Source organism: Typopeltis vanoorti, chromosome 10 (genome assembly GCF_054136105.1).
Source record: "Typopeltis vanoorti isolate ZY-2024b chromosome 10, IOZ_Tvanoo_1.0, whole genome shotgun sequence".
In the NCBI taxonomy this organism is placed as follows: Eukaryota; Metazoa; Arthropoda; class Arachnida; order Uropygi; family Thelyphonidae; genus Typopeltis; species Typopeltis vanoorti.
Window position 1 is genome coordinate 115,920,001 of NC_143558.1, and position 12,246 is coordinate 115,932,246.

Consider the following 12,246-nt stretch of genomic DNA (forward strand, 5'->3'; position numbering starts at 1 on the left):
CTCCAGCTACACCACTACCTGAGCTCATTGAGGTTTGTGCCATGAACATATGACTTTGAGTCCTGCCAAATTGGATTCTAGATGTTGTTTGGTCTGGAGAGATCAAAGAATGTGGTACCATCCATCCAACAATCGAAAAAGGGACATTTATTGTGATGGCAGTGTTCTTGTGTTGGAATAATGATCAACAGATGCACTCCTATTAATGTTTTTAATAAGAATACCATAATTGTGCAGAGCAGAAGAAATCCTCGAACTCTATACTACTTTGTAGGAGTGTCAGTCCAGATTTTCTTTCCATGCATGACAATACCATTACCCATAGAGCTCAAGTCCTGGAAGAGTATATTGAAATTAAAGGTATGAAACACTATTGTGAACAGCATGATTATCAGATTTAAATCCTATCAAACATGTACATTAAGTCATTTGACATTGCATTGTATGACAGCCACCTCCTCGGTTACTGGGTCAGCATAAATCTCCCACGGTAGGAGAATCGGATTTGTTGTCACAGAACCATATAGAAACATTTACATCTAACATGGTAACCCTGGAAGGCGTGTTCAAAGCCATTCGAAGTGGATTGTACGCTGTGCTGATGTTATGTGATTATATTTTCGAGTATATTGTGTTGACTTCTGTAATGTGATCTTTTTTTGATAATTCTTATACATCCTTATGTAATGTTTGTATACATATCCAACATTTTTCACTAAGCCACTTCATTGTTATTCTGTTATACTGCACCACACAAAATTTTGTTATGTTATCATCATTGTTGTTCTCATCGCAAAATGCATGAGTTTCCTAAGTGTTTTGATAATTTTATCGTGTATATGCAGTGCAACTTCACATGCAACCATTGGAACAGTATGAAAAAATTGATCCTCCTTATATAAATTGCAATAACATTATAATTCAGTAACAATAATATTAATAGGGCTAAAACCGGCCTCGCCTACTCCCTATATATGGAAATAAAAAAAACGTTAGTTGATTTTTTTTTTTTAGTAATAGATGAAACGACAAAGAAACAACTTACAGCTTTCTTAAATTCTTCAGCTCTGCAAATGCGTTATCAGCAACATGTCTCAATTTTCGATTTCCTTTTAGACTTCTGTAACAGAAAACATAATAAGATGAGAGATCCAGGCATAAGTGCACGTCACAAACATAAGGAGAACACAGTCTGCAATACTATTAAATTTCTGAGTTTTAATTTCTAAGTTAAATTTCTATATTTTAACTAGTGAAATTTTTAAGTGGGAGTGCTGCATATACAAAATAAATAAAAAAAAAAAAATTTTTTTCCCTAATCAGTAACCAATTTATTAATAAATAAATTTACATGTTAAAAAATTGCTTTATTAAAAATATTTCGCCCTCACCATGAACAAACACCAATAATAAAAGTTTTGTATCTCACAGAAATAAAGCGCGCAAGCATACGATACATTGCTGGTTTGAGCAGTGTCGGAATGACTTGTAACGTGCAATTACAAGCGCAAACGATTATCGGCGAGACTGACTGTGATTAGGCGAACGAGATAATATCGACACTGGGCTAGATCGCAGTGTATTTGTTCGTAATCTAAAGCGTTAATCGAAAAATTCAAATTATAACCTTTAACATTTTGTATTGCATTTATATAATGTTGTAAGCATTATTATTATTTATAAATACAAACAAAATTTAATTTTTTCATTTTTTCCTTGAGGGTGCTGCAGTGTCGCAGTGCTTATGTATTTTAACCGCCATTGATTTTAACCGACTTTTTGTCGGTTAAAATATATTACTGTTGCAAGAGATCTCCATGGAATCAGGGACTCATCGAGGGAGACCACACATCACGTCATACTTTCTCTTGAATTCTTCACACCTCCTGCTCTCACTGCCTCCTATTCCATTCACGCACTCTAATCCCCTTCTAGACTGCATTAATTTTCCACTTCCCCGGATGTCATCTCGTACTGTCACCAACCTCCATAAAATAAAATATTCCATCTACTGGTATCTGGAATGTCCTTTACTGTCTGCAATCCACAAATTCTCAATCTCTCCTCATAATCTGCATTCCACAGTCCTAATATCATATTTAACACTCTCCTTTGTACCCTCTCCACTGTATATGCATCATCTCGGAAACCAGACAGATCTACACACAATAATTCAGATGAGATTCTATTAAAGCCCTGTAAAGAGGAAAAATGACTTTCTTATCTTTACATGTCAAGGTTCGTTTCAGCATTGCAATTATCCTCTGAGTTGTATTCACAATTTTTGCTATATCACTCCTGAACTTCAACTTCCTATCTACTAAAATTCCAAGATCCCTAGCCTGGTTAGTTTCTTTTCCTAGTGTATCAGTTTCAGTTTCTTCCTCCTAACATTTTCATAAACATCATGATGCAGTGGGATTCGAATTTGCAACCCGTAGATTTGAGAGCAGATTTGCCACAGCTCGGCCGACAGTTAATGTATATATTAACTAGATGCATTGGCGATGGGAATTAACTTTAGCAATTCTGCCTCCTAGAATTGGGAAAGTTGTGGGCAGTTAGTTTTTTTTTTTTTTTTTTTTACAAGTCCTGGATCTGAGCTTCACAGCTCTTTCTGTGCAGTCTTTATAATGAAAACAATGATACCGTTGCATTAAAAAGGAACCGTATTGCCATTAACATTTCCATTAGAACCATTGCAGATGAGTAAATGACCCAGAAAGTTTGTCGAAAATTCTGTGTTTATTAAAGAATTAAGTCTATTCTTTTAAACAATTATTGTAAAGAAAATATAGTAAACGATGGTGCGCAAGCCTAATTTTCTTTGTATATTATATAAGTATGTTATAAAATTCTCTTAGCTTTAATGTAATCAATTGAAAGGACTATTACTCACAGTGCTTTATGGCATACGTCAAACAAAATTTTTCACATCCTGCTGCTGAAGTTAAATTGTTACATTTTATGTCTGGCTACTAAGTGCTTCTTAAAGATAAGTAATAGACGTTTTTTTTTTTTTTGCTAATTTTAGCAGAATTTCCAGCACTCTGCTTGAGTTTCATAGTATGTGATATTTGATTTATATAGTAAATTAGTCATGAGTTTTTAATTTGAAAAACTAAACAAATATATCTTAATTTATAATGGAAATATGTATCAATCACAAAAAAAAAAAAAAAAAAAAAAACTCATTTCATTTCTTTTCCGAATTTATTTTCTTTTAATAAATACTGCATTTATTTTCTCTAACAATTAGCGGATATTTTAATTTCTGTGGGATAATTATAAATTTCTGCAAATAATTATAACTGTTGGGTACTTTATACATGAATAAATATTTCGTACTTATGGATAGGGTGTAATTGATGAAATATTTATTACAAATTTAAAAAATTATACATTTTAACGTGAAATAATTTTAACAAGAACAACAACAAGAATAGCCAAAAATGCTTCTGTTAATTTTTAATCGGGCGTATGGTCTCCATTAACAGCCAAAACAGCGGTACATCTTGATTGCATGGACCGGATAAGATAATCAAACAGTTCTTGTGGGATATTTCCCCACTCTTCTGTGAGAGCATTTTCGAGCTCTTGAAGCGATCGTGGTGGCACCAGTCAGGGGCGCGCCGGCCATATGTGCAATGTGTGCAATGCACACAGGCACCAGGATGGTAAAGACGCCAAAGAGGAAGAAATACTTAAAAAAAAAAAAAAACGTTTTTTTAAAGTGATTTTTTTATTGGAGGGGGGAAAGTAGGGGCACCAACTAGTTTTGCACACAGGCGCCAGACACTACTGGCGTGCTACTGGGTATAGGGGTGCCAACTAAAGTTTTGCACACAGGCGCCGGACACTACTGGCGTGCCCCTGGCACCAGTAGAGCAGAAACGAGCCTACCTAAAGCATCCCAGACATTCCCAGGTTCACCAGATTACAATCCGGTGAACAGGCATGCCAGTCAATTCGTTCAATACCTTCATCCTCAAATCACTCTTGTACCAAATTTGCACGGTGTGGACGAGCATTGTCATCCATTACAATGACTTTTTTGGCCAATTGCAGTAACATATGGACTAACTATAGGTTCCAAAATCTCATCGCCATACCTTTGGGAACCGTTTTTGATAAAATAGAGATCAGACCGTTTCTGATAAAACAGAGATGTTAAGAAACCGTTTCTGATAAAAATAGAGATCAATATGGCCATCTATACTTATTCCAGCCCGTACCATCAAACTTCTACCTTGATGGGGTCTTTCACAAACAAACTGTGGATTATTTCTTCTTCCACTTTCATGCCATATCAAGATACGTCGGTTATCTGGTTGCAGACTGAACCTGGACTCGTCACTAAAAAGTACACGAGCCCAATCCTCATTTGTCTAATTGCGGTGTTCCTGTGCCCAAATTCTATAGGCTTTTTTGTGATTTGCAGTAAGTAGAATGCAAACCATTGGTCTTGGAGCATATAAACCTATGGCACCAAGACGATTTCGAATATTTCCCGTGTCCAGAAAGCGATTACAAAGTCCAAAATTATGTTTTGAGATACACAACATGCTTGAGCGACAACTTGCTGCGTTTGTCCAGCTTCTAATTGATCAATGGCTCTCCAAGCCATTGATCAATTAGAAGCTGGATTCCGGGATATCATGTTACTCTGCCATTTTTGACAAAATAATGGGTGGTAGGTGACAAGTTTACAATTGAAGTGATAATTATGCATATGGAAGTGAGTGCAGCCACGCTTATATACGACCCCCCCCCCCCCACATGCTAAAACGGCTAAGACTCGTTTCCACAAGTCTTAACATGATTTTTTACGCAGTTGCGTGTTCTACACTGTTGTATATTAAGAATATTTTAAAATAAATTTGTGAATTATTTTTATAACTTTATAATTTACAAGAAAATCAAAATATCCCCTAATTGCTTTGAATAGTATAATTCATACCATCGCTGGTTAAAAGGTATGTCTAGATTATTAAATTCACAAATTTCAGGCCAATATGGAAAAATTCATGTGTGATGATTATTGTTTATTGTGATAGAGAAGTAAAGTAAAACTTATGAAATGGATCGTAAGAATAATAATCCTACAGCGTTTCTATTATCTAAACAGCCATCAATTAATTTTTAAATATTTGAACCATCTTTAAACGTACCTTTTTCAATTTTGACAGACTTTTTATTTATTGTTAAAACAATTTTAAAAACGATTAGTTAGACAATTTAGACATTGTCTTAATTGGAGAATAAATTCAAAAGATCAGCATCTTCAAGAAAAAAAAGGAGGAATTTAAAGATAGTTTTTTTTTTTTTTAATCTTGTATGTGAACATCAAGAATTATTTGACTTATATTATCTGAAAAATATCTCAGATAATTCATGAGGAGTTATCTGATATATATTATTTCTAAATACTCGTGTTATCCGAAGAATTTATAGGCGATTTTAAAGATAAAGTAAATTGGAGGAGATTTCTTGATATCTGAACATTTATTTTAGAGTTTGCAGAAAACTTAGATATGGTTTCATTAAAGAAAGTCATTGAACTGACCAGAGCATTAGACTAGGTCTTAGCCAGAGTATTTTTATAAATAAATTTTCTACATAGTTTCTGATTCCTGTAATGGATATTAATGCTTGTAATTTAAAAGAGCATGAGATAAATTACATCTTATAATGGAATAGTGGTCAGTACTGAAGCAAAAGTAGAATTCAGTACTGAATGAATACTTATTTTGCATAAAATTATGAGATTTTGTTTATATCTGCATGAAATCATTTACATATATAAGTTTCCTTAAAGTATTTAATTTTTTATAAATTTGAATATATTATTTATATTTTGAATAAATCGACATGTTTTGCATAAATTTTGTCTAAATGAATAGTTTTGGATAAAATTTTGGATCCTGGAAATTTCAAATAGTTTTTTTATATTTTTTTCCCCATTGAAACAGAAGTATCATGTTACCATTTGGCATTTAAGGCTCTGTGAGAAATAACATTTAGTTTGCATGTAAATAATAATGTAATGAATGTAATGGAGGTGAACAATTTTTTTGTATGTTTGTTTTTTTTTATGATTTTTCGTGGGAAATTTTGGTGATCCACAGTGTTACTGTAGGGAGATAATCAATATTGGAGTAAAAGAATCCTGAACTTTTCCTACACCTGGACACTGTTGACTCCACGTATGGTTTCCACAGTGACCCTTGCATATTGAGACTCCGTCTATGAATGATCTGGCAGAGTAAACGAGAGCAAGTTTATTTGCTAACTGATAGGGAAGCTTACTGATGCTTACCATAAAGTTCATCTTTTGCAGGTTAGAGCCTATGGAACCATTTCGTTCCTGTAACCTTGGGAGAAAGAAAAGTATTGCCTCTAATTAACTGCAGCGTGTCAGCTTCACCTTCACTGCATGTAAGAAGAGGCAGGACACAAGATTAGATGTAAACAACCACTTGACATGACCGTTAATAAGGGTACCCATTAATTCTCTAGGAACAGAAATATTTCGTTCGCACCATATATCCTGTGCAGTTAAACTGAATGGTATTCTGTTTACATTACGAAAAAACATTTGGACAGCATTTAGTTGATTAAAAAATCACCGAGAATACTTACACACCTGTTCCTTCAGTGAGCAAAAAATGTAATATTTACATATCTCATTGAATTACAGGTTTAATTCCTAGAGTCCATAAACGTGTACTTGCTTTTCACAAAAAAAAATTTCAGACCTTATTTCCTAATCATAGTGAAATGGTCAATCATAGTCGCGATCTCGGCATCCTTAGTTTCGCTATATGATGCACTGCTTGCGAAGCGCAGTCCTGGCTGTTTACGACCAATTTCGAACCATCGGTTATTTTATTTTATTTTAATATCAAGAGGAGATGCAACATGTCTCACACACCAAACATCAGAAGTGATACCAAATGTTCTTATACCAGCTGTTCTAATATCTGTAATTTTAATTATTAACAATTTGCTATGTTTAAACCCACATTTTCCAAAATTTTAGTCGATAACCTTTTTTAGTATAAACTCTCTGTCCAAAAAGAAACCGAACTTTTCGAAAATAGAAGAAACTAGTGGCGCCACCTGTTGTATATTTTTGCTGTTGAAAGAGGCAACCTTCATTAGTGTTGTGTCAACTGTTTATGACATTTGTTTCATTAAAAGCCGAGTTAGAGTGACAGTGTGTTTTTGACGAACGGTCGGTCGTCACGATATTCATGCTGTACGCGACGAATTCTCGCTATCAATCGCTTCAAAACTTCGAGATAAAACTCATCATTGACTTTGGACAGGCAGAACGAATTCTTTGTGGATAATGCCCTTGGAATCGTAGAAACAAATCAGCATTGTCTTCACTTTTGACTTCTCCAAGCGACTTTTTTTCGGATGCCCTTCTTCTGGTGGCCTCCACTCCGCTTTGTTTCGGGCTCATACTCAAAACACCACGTTTCTTCACAAGTAACGATCGTTTCAAGGAAGTTTGAATCCTTACGAGCGGTTTTAATAAGGTCCTTCCAGTGTTCAATTCGATACATTTTTTGGTCGTCGGTCAACTTGTGGGGGACAAATCGCGAATTCAATTTACGAAGGCCCAAAATTTTCGGTCAAAATGTTGTGCACAGTTGATTTTGGAATCCGCAATTCACCTCCAATCTCAAGGACGATTTTAGGTTTTCTTTGATGAATTCACACACTTTTTGGATGTTAACTTCGCTCAGTGTAGTTTTTGGACGGCCCAGCTTTTCGTCGTCCTCAAGCGTCTCACGCCTACTTTCAAATTACTTAAACCACTCGTAAACTTAAGTAAGGGATAAGCATTCATCACCGTATGCTTTTTGAAGCATTTGATGCGTTTCGGTAAAACTTTTATAAAGTTTAACACAAATGTCAAACGCAGCTCTCTGTTTGAAACTCATTTTCCGACCGTTCGTTAAAACACACTGTCACTCTTGGCACTATAACTTGGCTTCTAATGAAACAAATGTCATAAACAGTTGACACAACACTAATGAAGGTTGCCGCTTTCGACAACAAAAAGATACAACATGTGGCATCACTAGTTTCTTTTATTTTTGAAAAGTCCGGTTTCTTTTTGGACAGAGTATGTACTCTATCCGTATAATATATAAACACATTATATATGAGATATGGTCATGCATTCATGAATTTACAGAATAACATAAGAACAGAATGAGTTAAATATATATGAAGAGCTCAACCATTGTTTATCTTTCAGATCAAAAGCTTGAAAGCATCAGAAAATCAATTTAAAAACGTCAAAGTAATTCAGAAACTTAAAAGGATGTATGCGATGGGCATTATTAACAAAGTAAATACGACGATGACAGAAATAGCATCTACATAACTGGAGCACCATATATAATCTTCCTTTACCCTGTTACGAAGTGTTTTTCCTTTGATAAGAAGTTGTTTGCAGTATCGTTCTCTTTACTCTATAATGTCAAGAAGACCAGAAGTTAAATTGTTTCAAAGAATTTCTTAAAGAAGAGAGTGCATGAAAAGATTACTGAATGGAAAAATTGTTAGAGCTCATCTTAAAGGATATGGTTGCAGAATCGAAAAAAGGATTCGACCTTGAAAGCATGCAAAATAATATGTTGACATTTCTCATTTGATTTCACTTAAATAAATTCCGATTAAACATTCAATTCTACTAGATAGTAGTATTGAATAGATAATAAAAGACTAGATAATAAAATTTAATTTTCAAAACTGGCTGTAGTTTCTGATGAAAAACACATGAACGTATTGAATAAAACTTATGCAATTATTAAAGAAACGATAAATAAAAATGAATAAATTATTAAAGGAAGAATATAATTTTATCCTCACATTTTTTCTGAATAAGCATATCCACATGAAAACTAAGCAAACAAAACTTTGTATAGAAACTTGCGAATTTTCGAAAATCAATTGATAATATACGGAATATACTTTCGATGGCAAAGCACAAGTTGGTTCATATGGCGCTATTTAAGAGACGAACTTCGGGATGTTCCACCGCACCTGACAGCAATATTTTGAACACTTGTCCTATTCAGAAACTATATAGGAATATTTTACGTAATATTTGCAAGTTATATTTGATAAGAACCAGCCATATATTTTTATGCTCGTCATTTTTATTTTTACTTTCGAGTGTTAGGTTCAGTGACATGTCCTCGTTGAAATTTAATTAATTAGCTATGACATAAGGCAGTTAATTCTACCTGCGTAGTCTGCTATGTCTGTTAATTGTATTCTCCGACCTGTTTTGTTTGCCAGCTATTGGAACAATAATACTAAGTATTATACCGACTAACTCATCTCTTGAAAAGCCCTAATTAAGGTTCTTCGTATTCTAGACGAAACGATGTCTTTACGAATGGTGTTGTTTTTATTTCTCCTTGATTGAGCTACAGAGAGAGTGGCATATTTTAGGATCGTTTATTGATAATTATAAAACATAAAATTTGCTATTGATAACAGAACTCTTTTTTCCCGCTACTGTCTATCAAAACACGTGACTTAACTTGGAATTACATAAATGTAAAATTCAGCTGCAGTTAGTTATGGTCTCATTTTCCGTTGGAATAGAAAAAATCTGCTAGCTGGAATAATTTTGAGAGTACCAAGGGATAAATCCTTCCTTTTCCCCACACCAGTGTGGAAAACCTGTGTTGTCTGTTTTGCTCTCTTTGACACACACACACACACACACACACACACACACACACACACACACACACACACACACACACACACACACACACACACACACACACACACACACACACACACACACACACACACACACACACACACACACACACACACACACACACACACACACACACACACACACACACACACACACACACACACACACACAAATGGATTATAGTGAAATTGAAATACGAATTTGAAGGCCTTGTAAATTTATATTTTACATTTTAGATGCTTCCGTCATGGAGAACAGAATAGAATGTGGCTATTTCTCATTGCGATGGGAATCAGCCCAGTAGATTTCAGATGTTATGAATTATTTCTGCTTGCTTGCTTTTGGACATATGTTTATATTTCTTAATATTTGAGAATTCCGTTGTTTCTTCAATATTTAGGCTTTCTTTCGACTGTGTATGCGGGGGGGGCTTTGCCGTACTCGCTCGCATCCCCTCCTGGTGGCTGTTTAACGCTAGAGAGCATATGACTTCTCGGGACTCTTTTTCTTCACTAACCTATCTAAAGAAGTATACTAAAGATCATGCTCCACCTTTACTATTGCCCTATTCTACACTTCTTTTTCTTTTCTCTCTCTCTCTCCTTAAGCTCTTTTTCTCCATTTATTTTTATTTCATTCGCCTTTCTTACATATCCCTCTTTACTCTTATAGTGACACCAACTACTAGTTTTCTTCAGTCCCAACAGAAAACAAAGACCCCCTAAAACAAGTGAATGATATTTTATTTTATTTTATTTTGTTTTTAATTTTTTTTAATTTCAAATCAAAGAATGTATATTTTTAAAGATAAACATTGGTTTCACATAGTCATACTGCTGGAAGAAATCTAATATTACGACTTACAGCTCTGCTATTTCAGATCCTTTAAAGGCAAAATCTTCAATGGCTTCTATTGTGTTGTAATCTATATTTCTGAAAAAAAGTTATGAAACATTAATAAAGTCCAAAAAAATTCACAAATTATTATGAATTTCTTAATTTCTAAAATTAAATTATAGCATGTGCTTACTTCAAAGCACAGGAGCATGCGACATACACATAAATCTAGTCCATCATTATTGCTAAAACCACCCTTCTGACTAGAGAGATGGATTTTATTAAGTTTTATGTAACGAAGAAAATTTTCTTAGAAACTTATCTATCTCAGTGACATGACTAAAAGATATATATTAAAATGTTTCGAAAATAAGAGACGAGAACAGTAACATACTTGTGTATATAGTGCTTCTCTTCTCTTAGCCACACTTCCAATGCAAGCTGATTAATCAGATGAAACAATAACTTAAAAGAAAGGCACGGTTGAACATTATTTGTCCAACACATGTTTTTTTGACAAACAAAATGTTTAAAGTTTTGAGTATAGTAAACTTAGAAAGAAAAAAAACTCGATGAAAATATGCCATCGTTGAATAATTATCCCATGAAACACCGCAGTTCTTGATTACTGTAGGAATATCGCAAAACAAAGAGTGGCTTCTAAATGAATATGTAAGTTTCTGTGGATTAGCACCTTTTTAGATACCTTCCGGTATTGTTACCACACGCTTTAAGATAAATAACGGGTTAAATAAAATATAACCGTACAAGTTTCGTAATTAATTTTGAACCAATAAACCAATTATAGCAAATCAACTTTTGCTAACCAATGACTTACATCGTCATTGGTTAGCAAAAGTTGTACAGAAAAGAGTTAGAAACAATTATTTACACATATTAGATATTATCAAAACTTCACAATTCTCGTATATATATAAATAAAAACCAGAATAAAAAATGTTAAATTAATTTAAGTATAAATAAATAAAGTTAAAAAATGTTAAATTATCTTTGGTCTATAAGAACCAGTATGGGTTTAGACAGAAACTAAACACGTGCTGCTGAACTTCAGAAACTTGATTTATTCATCACAAGACCAACACAAACAAACTTTAGCAATCTTTCTAGACCTGCAGGAAGCTTTTGACACAGTGCCCCACGATATTTTATCAAAAAAAAAACAACTGAAGAATATAGAATTAGAGGCTGTGCACATGACTGGTTTAAGAGTTATTTAACGTCTAGATCACAAGCAGTAAAAATTAACAAACGTCATAGCAATTTCGTTCAGGTAAAATGTGGTGTTCCCCCAAGGTTCTGTGCTTAGACCAGTACTATTTATAATTTACATCAAAAACTTCTGTGATTTACAGTTGTCAAGTAAAGTAAACACCCTTGCAGATGATATCGCATTGATATTCACTACAAATTCTGTAAATGAAATGCAAAATATGATGAACACAGATTTGCAAATAGTGACAAATTGGTTTCATGTGAACAAACTCACTCTCAGTGCTATAAAAACAAAATTTATAATTTTTAAACTCAAAAATACACCTAATAGTAAAACCAATTTTTCCATCCATGTATTCCTACATAACTGGAACTGTAAAAGTAACCAAAATTGTAACTGTATGGAGACAGAAAAT

General features: G+C 33.9%; 1 protein-coding gene across 5 annotated transcripts in view; it reads right to left on the reverse strand.

The window, feature by feature from the left end:
* Window positions 1–12,246, reverse strand: part of LOC150102724 (follicle-stimulating hormone receptor-like) — a 315,182-nt gene that overhangs the window by 56,504 nt on the left and 246,432 nt on the right. For all 5 annotated transcript variants that reach the window (XM_090398880.1, XM_090398882.1, XM_090398883.1 and 2 more), the window contains 2 exons: window positions 10,625–10,693; window positions 1,046–1,120 (listed from right to left, as the gene is read on the reverse strand). In XM_090398880.1, the coding sequence (XP_090255006.1) occupies window positions 1,046–1,120; window positions 10,625–10,693 (144 nt within the window). The remainder of the gene's footprint in view (window positions 1–1,045; window positions 1,121–10,624; window positions 10,694–12,246) is intronic.